The following is a 13,972-nucleotide window of genomic DNA, read 5'->3' on the forward strand; positions in this document are numbered from 1 at the left end:
TCCCCTTTTGTGCTTATCTCTATATTGTATCCTCAAAACAACCTTCACATCATTCTTTGTTCATCACTAATTTGTTTGTCGAGTTTCCAATTCTTAATAAATAACTGTTTGTCAAGTGACTTCTTAATAAATAACTGTTTGTCAAGTGACTTCTGAAGTTTTTGTCAATTCTGACCAAAATGTTGAGAAATTGAAAATAGCAATATACTTTTTCTTTTATTTTTGTTAGCTTGGTGTTATATATATATATATGAGATATATTCAAGTTATACCTTTTTTAAGCCATTGGATCCAACGGTTAAAAAAAAGGTTATAATTATTACAAATATTTTGATTAGAATTTAATTAATTACCCTCATTTATAACATTCTAAACCTATCTCTAAACCCAAAAATGATGTGACTTCTGACTCTCCCTCTCATTTATGTTTCTCTCTCTACGTTTCTTTCTCCGTTTTGACATCTCCAGTTTTGGCAAGAATTGAGTAGTCTTCCCCACATCAATCTGAATTTCTTGCTTCTTGGATTCAACCATGTCAATTTCAGGTACTCTTGCAACATTACTAGGCACAGGAGGTTCAGTTGGAGAATCATTGTCCTGATTTACGCCACCCATGTTCTCTGTAAACATCAAAACTAAATAAATTACCGATTGATTGCAAATGCCACCATAGAAAGATAAATTTTCTTGAAATCCTTTTAAAGAAAAATTTCTTCTTTTTTTCTCTATAAAAATTTTGGATTTATTAAAACCGTATACGAGGGACCTTTTGAAACAAAATATATGATGACCATCTATTGCAGCTAAAGAAATTCAGAAGTACCAGATACTTTGACTGTTTTTTTTTTTGGCAAATAATTTTCTTGTCCTTCAATCTTGATTTGGATTTTACAGTATCAACTATGTTGTTGAACATTTTCCTGCTCTTCTTAGTGACAACACCATTTTCAAATTCAAATTCTTTTGGTGAGTCATGAAGATATTGAACTTTTCTTCGGGTCCTCTTAGATGGCCTAGACAAGAATTTCCCCTGCAGACTCCTTCCTTCAAGCAGATTTGTCCAGAAAATAGAAGGTGATTCATTGTCCACAAACTGCATTTTCCTCTCACCAAGTAATGAAAGATTTCTAGCATACACTCAACCCTCCTGCACTTTTAAAATAATTGAGTAGTTACTTGGGTCACTGTTGTCACGTTGTCACCACTGTTAGGCAAGTGGATTGACAACTCACAGAGCTCATCATCTAAAAGTGACTGTTCAGATGACATGTTTGAACCTGAGTCTGAGGAATTACAACCATGGAAGTCATCAAGCTTATTGAAGAGACAGGGAGCACCCCAATTTAGCAGTGAATGACAAGTATGCGAGCTTATTGAGTGTATATTGCTATCAAGAGCCATACCCTGTGGAGGAGAGAGAGAGAGAGAGAGAGATTCAAAAGTCAAACTTTTTTTGGGTTTAGAGATAGGTTAGAAGGTAATAAATGAGAGTAATTAATTAGATTCTAATCAGAATATTTGTAATAATTATAGTCTTTTTTAACCATTAAATCTACTTAAATCAAATAGTTTAAAAAATGTGTAACTCTAAACCCCAGGTTTAACTCTCTCTCTCTCTCTCTCTCTCTCTCTCTATATATATATATATATATATATATGCCCCGGGTCTTGAACTATAAACCCCCTACAAGCCACAACCCTGGGTTACTAGACCAACATGATCATTGGCAACAATTTACTTTCTTGACTATTTAGAGAGTAGGGAAGTAAGTATGCATGAACTCTCTATATTTGTCATGTGCTCCTACTGTTACTATAGTTACACCCATGGTTGTCAAAATGACAATTTGGATTGTAGGATTACACAATTTTACAATCTCACCTCACCAAAACGTTTAGGATCGCACGAAAATCGTAAAAATAGTAGGATCGTATGGGATCCTATTGATTCTACCGATCCTACCAAAACATTATTTTTTGGGTTTTTATTTTTTTTATGGGATAAAATTTTTGTTTTGATGAAGCTTTAAGGGTTTTTGTTTTACTATGTTGTGATGGAATGCCTTTTTATTTATTTTTATATAATTATGTTAACTTAAACAAATTTTTTCTAGTTTCTAGTTCACTTATAATCAAAATGAAGGAATGCTTCATCATTTCTAACGAAGAATTTATACTGGCTTTGCTACCTTTTAAGCTATAATGTTGTTAAATTTGTTTGGTCAATATACTAATTTGTGTTCTAATATTTCTAAAATGTTTTTCTTATATATAATTTTATTAGTATGCTTGTATATATATATTGATTGATTGATTTTTTTGAGCATGCTCTGTAATTGTTGCTGAGTGGTATAATTTGAATAGTTAAGTATGAAGTTCTATCTTAATCTCCTTTGCAGCTCTAGTATACAAATATATAATGTCTACATAGATGATGAAATGGATGATAACGAAAAGGACAGTGGTTATAAAAACCCTAGAATGGAAATAATTAAATGTTTACTTCGCCTTAATATTCATCTTGCTTTTGGATTTCATATTTTAGTTAGCTAGTTTCCATTTGATAACATATTTTGGATTTTAAACTTGGAACTTGGAAAATATTTTCATATGTGTTGATAAAAGATTTTGGTATTTGATTGCTAATTAAACATTTATTGAACTTTTTAGATACATTAAGTCAAAACTTAAATATATTTGTTTCATTAATATAGATGTAGCGATGTATGACATGCAAATTGCATCATATGATGCAAAAATCATTTTTTTTTTTTTTTTTAAGTTCACAATTTACATGATTATTCAACATAAAAAGTCATTATCAATGTGTTTTTTGTTTTAAATTTGAAAATATGTAGGATTTTACGATTCACAATCTGATCCTCCGATTACGATCCCACCTACCTCCCACAATCTTACATAGGATCCTAATTTGATAATCTTAGTTGTACCAAAAGTAAAAACCTAAGCTTCTTGTCAAAATGTTATGCAATTTTGTTGTATCCATGCCCCTACTCACATCCAATAAAAGTGGAACGGTAATTCTTGAATATTATTTTGTATACTTTACAAATTAGGCAACCAGTTGTTATTATTTTCAAAATTCAAAGAAACAAAGCACAAGTGTGAGGATTAGAATCCTCTGCAACTTTGAGATAATAACTCTTCTAAAACGTTTTTAAAATCTTATTCATCTATCTTAAAGAAATAGATTTGGATTTTGTTAAAAATTATTCTATAATTTTAAGAAAATATTAAAAGATTGAATATTAAAGATTGTACAAATATTAATTGTGAGGACCCAGAAATCTGTGGTCCAAGCCCACTTAGAACAATGGGTTGTGCATTACAAACCTGGCCCAAATCAATAAAATTTGTAAGAGGTGGGAAAGAACAACAACAATGAGCTCTGTCCAAGGACATTTACAAGGAAGAATCTCGTTTTTATTTCAAGGAAGAATCTCATTTTTACTCAGAAACAAATGAGTACAGGTGCTCCTGAGGAGACTGGATTTGTATAAATTTGGTCCTGTTCACTTTCTTCTTCTAATGCCTTTTCTTCTGTTTCTTTTCTCTCCTCTTTTTCGATCCCCTTTCCAATGCTTTCTCCTTTCCTTATATACCTCTACCTTCATCACATCTTCACCATCCATTTCTACTTCACCTCCCTCCTTTTTTGACACTTGTTACCTTTCACATCCGAAGCAGGTAGTGGAAGAGATCTGCTTAGCTGTAGCTTACATTGTTCAGGTCACTTCCTTATCAATGCGGCTGATAAAGCTGTTGTCTACCATTTAACGCGGATGCAACAGGCTACATAGGCCAAAAGCTTCCCTACTGCCTACTGACTTCCAGTCTCTTCAGATTCTAGCTTCCACTTAGAATACCATAGAGTATCATGACTCATTTCTTCTCCTCCTCGAGTGGCTTCCTCTCTTAAGCCCGTGGCTTGCAGTATCACCATGTCAATGCTGCGACCTCTCGACTTCATCCTCAGTCCTCGGGACAATGCTGCGACCCCTTAGCTTCCTCCTCGGTCCTTGAGCACCCACATTAATGATGTGGTAAATCAATATGGATAGGATTTTAAAAATTATGTGCTAGAGTTACTTTAAAAATTCTAAAGATGCAGGAGAGGGGATTTGAATACTGTATTTCTTAATCTTCTAAAGGTTTCGATTGAACTACAAGGCTCTTGGGCAATCCAGTGAGCGATCTAAGTCCTACACACAAGGAAATATTCCCAATCTTTTACCTAATGAAATAAAACTCCAAATATTTTATTAATCCGATTAGACTTCTTAACTAAATTCAATTATATTACTGTATTGATCAATGTAGTATGAACAATATTATCCTTTTCAAGAAGGATAAATTCAACCAATAAAACTCCAAATATTTGATTAATCCGATTAGACTTCTTAACTAAATTCAATCATATTACTGTATTGATTAATGTAGTATGAACAATATTATCCTTTTCAAGAAGGATAAATTCAACCATATGATTTATTTGTCAAAATGTACTCACATTTTACTATACAATTTATTTGCCTCACTTCCTTTCACTTCAATGGTCAATTCTCCTATCTTGATACAATCTATAAGAATTGTATTCAAAATCCATTTGAAATCTAAGAAGTGAAATAGCTCCATGTTTATAACACATTAGATATACATTGCCATGTTTGAAGCTGAAGATATGTACTATGCTATATCATAGTATATATATTTTTATAATCCAATAGTTTGAGGAGGGAGGGGACTTGAACTGTCAACATTTCTGTTGAAAAACACCATGAAGTACTAGTTAAACTACAAATCTCTTGACATTGATTATGTAATTAAGCAAAAAAAAAAAAAAAAAACCCAAATTGAAAGCTATGAATATCTCTTGTATAGTTGTATTGATTAATGTGGTATGAACAATATTATCTTTTCAAGAAAGATAAATTCAATATGATTTATTTGTCAAACTGTACTCACGATTTACCATACAATTTATTTGCCTCACTTCCTTTCACATCAATGGTCAGTTCCCTCCTATCTTGATATAATCTATAAGAATTGTATTCAAAATCCGTTTGAAATCAAAGAAGTGAAGCAGTTCCATGTTTATAACATGTTAGATATACATTGCTATGTTTGAAGCCGAAGATATGTACCATGCTATATCATAGTATATATATTTTTCATAATCCGATAGTTTAAGGAGGGAGGGGACTTGAACTATCAACGTTTCTGTTGAAAAACACCATGAAGTACTAGTTAAACTACAGCTCTCTTGACATTGATTGTGTAATTAAGCACCAAAAAAAAAAAAAAAAACCTACGTATATCTCCTCCCCTGGTCCCATGTGGGCATTCGGGTCAGTATGTTTACCATTTGATCGGCTTTGAAGAACTCAACTCGGTTTGAGAAATAAAATAAAATAAAAAAGAAATAAAGAAATTAGGATCAATTCCTTTCTTGCCAAAAATACGTTACTTTTTACAAAAGAATCAAGTCCCATCGTCCCAGTTAGTTAGCACCATATTTTGTAGCTGATGATTGAACAGATGTAACACCTGTAAAACAATGTGTGTAGTGTGTACCTCACAAGTCACAACTAATTCTTTTTCTTTTTTCTTTTTCTTTTTCTTTTTTGGAGGAATAAAGTGATGAAGAGATCTCAATTGGCACAAAATCTTCAATGACATTTAACCTGCAAATTGGGTGCCGTGGCTCTACTGCAGTTTTACTCTCTCTCTCTCTCTCTCACAGAGAAAAGTGCATCTTATAAAATAGCCAGATATGTGGGTGCCAACATTATCATGCCATACTAAAGAAGAATAAGAAAATGTTAAGAAACATATTTTACTAGAACTCAGGTCCTTAAACAACTGAGCATCATAAGACATTTTAATCTATAAAATTATTACAAAAGCACCATATATACATATTGGTCTCTCAAGAACCCGCCAAAATTCAGATTTATCAGAGGATGTGGAAGAAAGAAGATGAAGGAACTCATTTTATTTTAGCTCTAAAGAATAGTAATTACAAAAGGTATATACAGCTCAGTGTAAATAAAACCAACCTCACATCTCAGATAAAAGATTGCTGATTTTCCGTAACTCCTTGAGAGCTGCCACGGCTGTAACTTGTCCTTTTCCAACTAAACCATTTTTAGATAAGTTCTCCAATGATCCCACCTGACCCCGATCTTGCTGGAAAGCAGTCTCAATTACCTGACACACAAACTTATCAGTTTACCACGCACAGAGAGAGAGAGAGAGAGAGAGAGAGAGAGAGAGAGAGAGTAATATTTTAATGGTGTAGAAAAATCTTCAAGCAACAATATTTCTAAAGGCGCCTAAAAAATGTAGGAAGCATTGGGGAATGAAACCATGAAACTCCATAAGTTTAGAAGTGACCCATATATTCATTTGATTCAGTATGTATCCTGTAATACATTGATTCCCATTTGTTTAATGAGAAATTATAAGATATATTCCAAAGGCATCCCAACTAGCCCACAGAGAATCATTCCCCTCAAAATTTAAAGCAGTTCCCTTTTAAATATTTCTAGGATAACAAAAGTCATAATGTTACCTGAATATGGTCAAGCATAGACTGTCCAAGATTCCTCAAAGTACCCATCACATTCTGGTCCGTAGCGTCTCCTTTGCCGCTAATAGAAGAGTTACAAGAAGCATTAGCAACTAGAAAGCCAGCAGTATTGTCCTGGTCATTTTCACAGTTGGCAGATTTTGTAGCCTCAAAGGTACCTCCTCCTTTCTCAGACGTACCCTCACCAGCAGCATTACGCCCAAACTTCCAAAACCACTGGAATTTACCTGAAAGAAGCTTTCGCTCTTTTGGAACTGTCAAAGAATTTCCCATGGAATCATTGTTCAATCCAGATTTTGGGAAGACGTCCTTGGGGTTATCAGAAACTGGAAGAGGTGATTCATCTGGGATAGTACTGGAATGATCATCACTTTCCTCAAGGGATGAAGTTGATGCAACACTACTTTTTTCAGAGTCATTTTCTTGGTCATTAGCCCCATTAAGATAACTTGTTGGGTCTGAATATACAGACAAGTTTTCTTCACTTCCAGCATTCCCACTCAAACTCCCCTCAGCAGTGCAAGTAATTTCCTTCTTGCCACCATCTTGTCCCTCCACCTCAACTTCTACACATACACTGTTTTTCTGGCTTAAAACTTCATCACAGTGTGCTTTCTCAGTGTCTTCATCTGAGCCAAGTTCTCGAGAAAGATCTTCTAACAAACTTCGTTTAACAGATGAATTGCTATCCTTTTTCCCACTCTCAACCTTTGCAGGAGATGATCCTGTTCGGGAGAGACTCAATCTTACTTTTTCTGTCCAACCTCTTTTTGGAGTTTGAACTTGTTTTGTTGAATCACTTTTCTCAAGTTCTTCAGCCTTGTGTAGAACTCTCCACTTCTCTTCCCAGTAGCTCTCAGGTACCAGATTTAAAGGAGTTTTAGGAGAAACAGAATCGGATGATAGGCTATGACCTCTTACAGCTGCTGATTTACTCCAGTTTAAAGCCCCACCAAGTGAAGAAGATGAAGATGACATATTAGCACTCAGTGCAAGAGCCTGCAAGGATTTTGCCTTTTCTATCAGTTTCTTTAAATTTACAGTCTCTGGAAAGTTTAACAATCTCTGAAGGCAAGAAGTAGCATGTTCAGTTGCAAGTAGGGAAGATCTCAAATAAAGTAACATTGAAACTGCCATAGCTGAAATAAATGCTCCACGAGGTGAATTAAGGACCCCAAAGCTGGACATGGTGTCATCTTCAGCAACTTTGTCTAATATACTATTATCTGATGCAAATATCTCGTCCCAAATTATCAACAAGTCTTCAAGTGAAAATTCACGTCCAAATAAAACCCGTAACCAGCGAAGTGCAAAGTACTGCGGTTCAACCCCAAGCTCAACAAGGTGGCTGTGTAGAGAGGAGTCAACAAGAGATAGCAGGTGGTATAATGCCGCGGATGCTTCAAGGACAGGAGGTAAACCAGTGTAAGACCCACCTGCAGGAGTGGGTGAGAAGAAATCTGCCATTGCAACTGAGCCATGGGCCCCACTCATCAAAGCATCTAACATGCAATATGCATCATGCTCCATAAATTTCTCAGATAAGACAATACCCAGTTCACCTTCAGCCCCATAAGCATCACTCAGTAACACAATGGTCTGTATCTCAGGATCAAGCTCATCAAGACTCCTAACTTTTGTCACATTTCCATGTGACCCATTCTCATCTTCCATAATATCTGGAGACTTTTTAAAATCAAAATTATATGTAAGATCATTATCAAGAAATGATAGGTCATCAAATTTGTCAGTGAACTGATCTTCGTAAAGCTTTCTAACTTGAGAAAGATGTTCCACATCAACTTGAAGAACGTACAACAGAGGAGCCAATAGTTCATGCATTCCTATAAAGAACACCAGAAAGAAGGATGATATTAAAAAATTTCCGAAAATAAACTTCCACATAATTTGGGCCTTAGAGGGCATAGTGAGTGCAGAATAAAATCTCACTTGGGCTCTACTTATCACCAAAAAAGACATTCCAAGAAAAACTTATGGCATTTGAGTCGGACATCATAAAACAAATGAATGCCAAGTCTAAATGATTAATGGCCCAACCATTTTTCATTGATAATATTTCTAAATCTACATCCAGAATAAGTTGTTTCATTTATGCAAATGGAAAAGAATATATATATATATATATATATACATATATATATATATACATTTTTTTTTTCTGGTAATATTTAGGTTTTTTCTCCTTTTCTCTTTCCTTTTTGAAGAGGATCAAGTAGCACCTTACAAGAAAAAAATTAAAAAGAAAAAAAAAACCACACACACATCCAGGTTCACAGGCATACAATCCATACTGATCATAATATTCAAGGAAAACCAGACCACCAGTACAAATATGTTGATGGAAAGGTTAATGGATTTGCCAGGTAAAAAGAAAATAATGAAAGATATCTTCTTATTTATAGAAAGGAAAATATGGTATATGAGGGATGTCACAAAGTCAAAAACCACAAACTTTTCCCAATTGATAGGTGGCATCTTATTCCCAATGCTTTACAATGGCAGAGTGTGTGAACCTGTATCAATTGCATTTGTGGTAGTGATTTGTTGCCCAATTATATGCATGCCATGCACTGTAGAGTGGGGTTTAAACTTTGAAGGACCATATCCCACTAGATTTTTTCATCTTGTCTATTGTGCAACCTCCTTCCCTTAGCATTTAAATTTTCGGGGGAAGAAAAAAAAACAGAGGGCTGCATATGGCTAGGTACTTCCAACTAAAAAATGCATTCTTGATAATATTGTAGTTGCAAATTGTATCATAATTCCTGTACACGACTTCTTTTTATGGCTACAATGGGGGAGAGAGAGAGTTGAACCCTAGATGTCTCCGTTGGAAACTCCAGAAGGTGCCAGTTGAGTTACAAGGGTCTTAGCATAATATACGACCTCTTGGAACACATTATCTATCGTACAACTCAATTAGGACATAATGAAATATAAAACTATTTCCAATAAAGATTGCTTTGACATGAGCAATTTACCTTGTCTGTAACCATACTCAGGATGTCTAAGGCACCACAAGAGCAAGATTCGTCTTAACATGCCTTGGCATCCTGGTGTCTGGAAATAGCTCCCATGTTCCGGATATAAACGTGACAAATCCTGGTCAACCATTTTCTCTAGCTCAGCATTTCGAAAGAAGCGACCCCAAGTGCTATCTGCACAGAATTAATGACATAATCCAACATAAATTAGTGATAGCATCAAGCACTTCAGAACTAGCTAGCTTACCCAAGAACTCATTGACCCATTTTACAGAATAATATATTGTTCTTTATATTTTATTACCAGTCAAACTGAACCACAAGGAGCTAGCTAGCTCACCAAGGAATCTGTTTGGGTAACATCTACACAAAAACCCAAGACATTGCTATTTCTTATTCTTTTACCATTTGCTCTATCATCTCATGGGCTGCGTTCTAAAATTTATATAAAAAGAAGAAGCAGAAAAAAGCAATTCCTTCCATGAATGACCAAGAAGCAAATTAAGATGCAAGCATAGAAAATTTGACTTCTTAACATAAATTATGTAATAGATATATAACAATGATAAATAAACACCAGAACTATCCTCTCTTGTGGCCGAGAGCCCTCACAGCCTAGGCACAACGATGCAATTATCATGGGTGCGCTCTGCCACTGAGCTAACTCAGGGAGAAAACAATATTCTGATATTCAAAACCGAACTAAGGCAAAAATTCAGGAAAAAAAATTGCTTTAACAATGCATGGATTTATAACTAATTCCCAAGGTACAAGTACAAATTATATATCAAAAATGGATGGGTGCCTAAAAGAGACAAGAAAGTTTACCTGGGTTTAATGAAAGTGGATTGTCCATGACAAGGTTAGGAGAATTACTTCCATCCTTGGGAATATGTGGATCAACTAGAAGGCGCCTTCTCATACCAGCATATCTGACCAAGCACGAAGTCAACAAGAAATTCAATAGATTACAATGAAATATTAAAAAAAATCCAATTTTTACAACTAAGACGGACATCACTGAAACATCTCTGTCAAAATAAATTTTGGTCCAAGATGGCTACTATCATTGTAAGTTATGAAGCTGGCAAATAATATTTTCAATTCCAGCTTTGCCATTGACTTATAACCTGAATAAAATGAAAACAACATTAAGAAAATTGTTTGCTTGACGTATCCAAAACTTTAAAATGGTTGCGTCAATTCCCAAAAGCATTCGCTTAAAACGGCTGGATAACAAACCAAAGTTTAGATTTTGTGAAAACTGAGCACTTCCGAGATTCATAGCTTTACAAACCTTAGTTTAATCAAACCAAACTTTAAGTTCTGTCAAAATTGAGTGCTTCTGACATTCATAGATCAAAGCAAACCTTGTTTTTATCAACTAAGTTATTCAAACTACAGCCAATCCTAGTTAACAAAGGACAAATTGCAGAACCTATATACAAATCATGTTTAAAAGGATTGTCAGGAACAAGGCATTTCTATCAATTGAACTCAAGATTACAATTCTCCATTAGCATTAGGCAGACATCAGAATTTTCCTTGTTAAACCACCAATCCGCATGTCAAAGAAAACAAAATATCAAACCATTAACCTTGTGGATGGTAGAGCCCTCTAAAAGACTGAATATGTGTTTTCCACGAATCATCTCTAACCATCTATTTAACTAAAAGTGCTAGCTTATAAACAAATCTCTGAAAGTAAAAACCACCCTCCCCCTAAAATAAAAATAAAAAACCCAACGAAGAAAATTAATCATAAGACAAAGTAAAACGAAGTAGCACTGTTTTGAGAAATACAAAACAAAGACAACCAGAAGCTATTGTAAAAGATAATCTCTCAATTCTCGATCCTGAATCAAACTGGAACCCCGCCTAACTAACTCTTCAGTCTAAAATAAAAAATAAAAAAATAAAAAAAAATAAAAAAAATCCCCATATCCATATGCTTCTTCTATCCATCAATTAGTTTTTCTTTTTTTTCTTTTTTTTTTTTCCTTTAATACCCGTGTGTGTGTGTATGCTAGACCCAATTAAAAAAAATAAAATAAAATAAAATAAAAAAAAAACATATCCAGAAATGGGGGGTTAGAAATTCAGAAGAAATCTTGAAAATTGATAATAATTGAGCAAAAGTTACCTCCTCCGAGAATCAGCGGTAACCCTTCGAAGATCATCTATGGAAGAAGAAGGCAAAATCCCAAGATTGATACGCCACTGCACGCCTCTGAGATGCGCGAATTGTCGGTTCTGCTCCACAGAGCTTGAAGACGACGATTCCGGCAATGCTGCCTCGATCGGAGCTTCCGTCATGGTTTTCCGGCAATTCTTCAAATACCCAGTTGCTGAAATTTCATATAATTGAAGAAAAACACAAGCTTTTGCAGCAATTTCCTCGAGCAGAAACTTGCACAATGTTGGAGCAGAGACAGAGGAAAACGCTAGAATTCAATTGAATCGAATAGCTTTTCAGAGAAAGAGTTTATGGGATTTGAAGAATGAGAATTTATGGGAGTTATGGAAGAAAGAAACAAACAAAAGGCGAAATTAAAGAAACAGAGAATGTTGTGTTTTTTTGGAAAACTGAGAATTACAGGCCTGGGGTGTCAATTTAACTAGGAACTAGGAAGGAAATTGAGACTAGAGAGAGAGAGAGAGAGACTCTTACGTCAACTTACAACAAACAAGCAAGCCTTCTCTTCTTACTTCATTGAAATTAAGAAATAGATAAACACAATTATTTCCTCTTTCTTTCTTTCTTTTTTTTAAGAGAGAGAATAAAAGAACAAAACAAAAAGTAAATAAATAAAAAGAAGGTTGGGAGCTATTTAGGAGTTCTTGAGATATTGGAAGGTGAGGTGAGTTGTCCTTTTCTACAAATACCTCCACATTTAACAAAAACCCTCTCTTTCTGGCTATTCCAACTTCCAAGAACTACTTCCCACCTTCTCCAAAAAAAAATAAAGTACTACTTCCCAATTTTATTTACCGCAACAACAAATAATTATATTAATTATTATAGTTTCTCTTTGTTAATTTTGTTTTTGCTATTAGACAATAGCATTTGATTTACAATCTCCAAATAACAAACTTCTTAATTCTATCTCGGCATTTTTTTGAGAATATTCAATTTTACTGCTCTTCTCTTACTTGTTAGGAGTTGTACATCATAATTCGGTTTTTTATTCTATGGTTTTAATTTTTTTTTTTTTTTTTTGTCTATTTATCAAGAAACATAGCTCTTGTAAAAGTTAAGACATGTATAGTCATTGTTATCTTAGAGATTAATACAATCATGACTCTACATGATAAAGGAAAATGATTGTGTACTCCCGGAGTACCATAAATGCGTACTCCCTCTTCTTACATAAATGGTGGATCACACTAATGAATTTAATTAGTGTGATCCACCATTTATGTGAGAGGAAGAAGTACGCATTTATGGTACTCCGGAAGTACCTAATAATTTTCTAATAAGAAACTAATGATTAGAGAACTTTTTTATACACCATTCATTTTATAGAAGATAAGATGTTTGAACGGTCTTATACATTGAGAGTATATAATATTCTCAAATCAAAATTTTGAAAAATGTATAAATTTAGTATGAGGTTATTATTATTATTATTATAAAGAAATATGATATACAGTGATCAAGAGTCTAATAGTTTAAGAGTTCAACTCACAATTATTTGGTGTCTTTAATGAAAACATACATAGTTCAAATTTTCCATCTCTCAACTATCAAATTATTGCTAACAATCTTCAACTAATATTTCATGGTATTTTCAATGGAAACATTCATTCTCAAATAAAAAGAGGTAAATCCTCATGGCACACAATTAAGATGAGAAACAGGAGTATAGAATCTTTTGTGTTCTTATTTTGTTGTAAACAAGTTTTTGATGGCCTGCTTGGGCACTACTTTTCCTAAACTAATTTATACTTAATTCTGAATTCTGTTCTAATTGAAATTCTCTTTTAACAAAATAATTATATTATAAATTGAGGAAAATTATAGAATACTCTGAAATTATAATAAATGTGTATCATTTCTTCTCACATTATATCATATATTATATAATAAAAGTTGGGCTTAGAAGCCGTGGCTGCGTCAAGTGGCTTCACCAAATTGCATAAATTTTGTTAGATTTAAAAAAAAAAGAAGAAGATATATATATATATATATATATATATATATATATATTTTTTTGTCCTTATCTTATTTTCCTATAATTTTTATGTTGATAAAAACTTTAATTTAATTACAATCCAAATTCTTCATCTAATCCTTTTATTATTAATTTATCTATAAGTTACTAAAAAACTTTATTGCAATCCAAATTCTTAA

At 33.7% G+C, this 13,972-nt stretch overlaps 1 protein-coding gene across 1 annotated transcript; it reads right to left on the bottom strand.

Annotated features, from left to right (window-relative positions):
* Positions 1 to 5,810: 5,810 nt before the first annotated feature.
* On the bottom strand, positions 5,811 to 12,490 carry LOC115975707 (TBC1 domain family member 5 homolog B-like). The gene is made up of 5 exons (XM_031096604.1): positions 11,762 to 12,490; positions 10,447 to 10,550; positions 9,616 to 9,792; positions 6,596 to 8,457; positions 5,811 to 6,231 (listed from the first exon to the last, which is right to left on the bottom strand). Exons 1-5 carry the CDS (start codon positions 11,932 to 11,934, stop codon positions 6,082 to 6,084), a joined length of 2,466 nt encoding a protein of 821 aa, XP_030952464.1. The 5' UTR covers positions 11,935 to 12,490; the 3' UTR covers positions 5,811 to 6,081.
* Between the last annotated feature and the right edge of the window lie 1,482 nt (positions 12,491 to 13,972).

Source organism: Quercus lobata, chromosome 2 (assembly GCF_001633185.2).
Source record: "Quercus lobata isolate SW786 chromosome 2, ValleyOak3.0 Primary Assembly, whole genome shotgun sequence".
In the NCBI taxonomy this organism is placed as follows: domain Eukaryota; kingdom Viridiplantae; phylum Streptophyta; class Magnoliopsida; order Fagales; family Fagaceae; genus Quercus; species Quercus lobata.

What these genes read in the sequence shown, in the direction of transcription:
- LOC115975707 (XM_031096604.1), bottom strand. Translation starts at nt 11,934, where the DNA reads ATGACGGAAGCTCCGATCGAGGCAGCATTGCCGGAATCGTCGTCTTCA. An exon ending in TGAGTATGGTTACAGACAAG is followed by an intron (nt 8,458 to 9,615) that starts GTAAATTGCTCA and finishes TGTTCTTTATAG; the next exon opens with GAATGCATGAACTATTGGCT. An exon ending in CTATGCTTGACCATATTCAG is followed by an intron (nt 6,232 to 6,595) that starts GTAACATTATGA and finishes TTTGTGTGTCAG; the next exon opens with GTAATTGAGACTGCTTTCCA.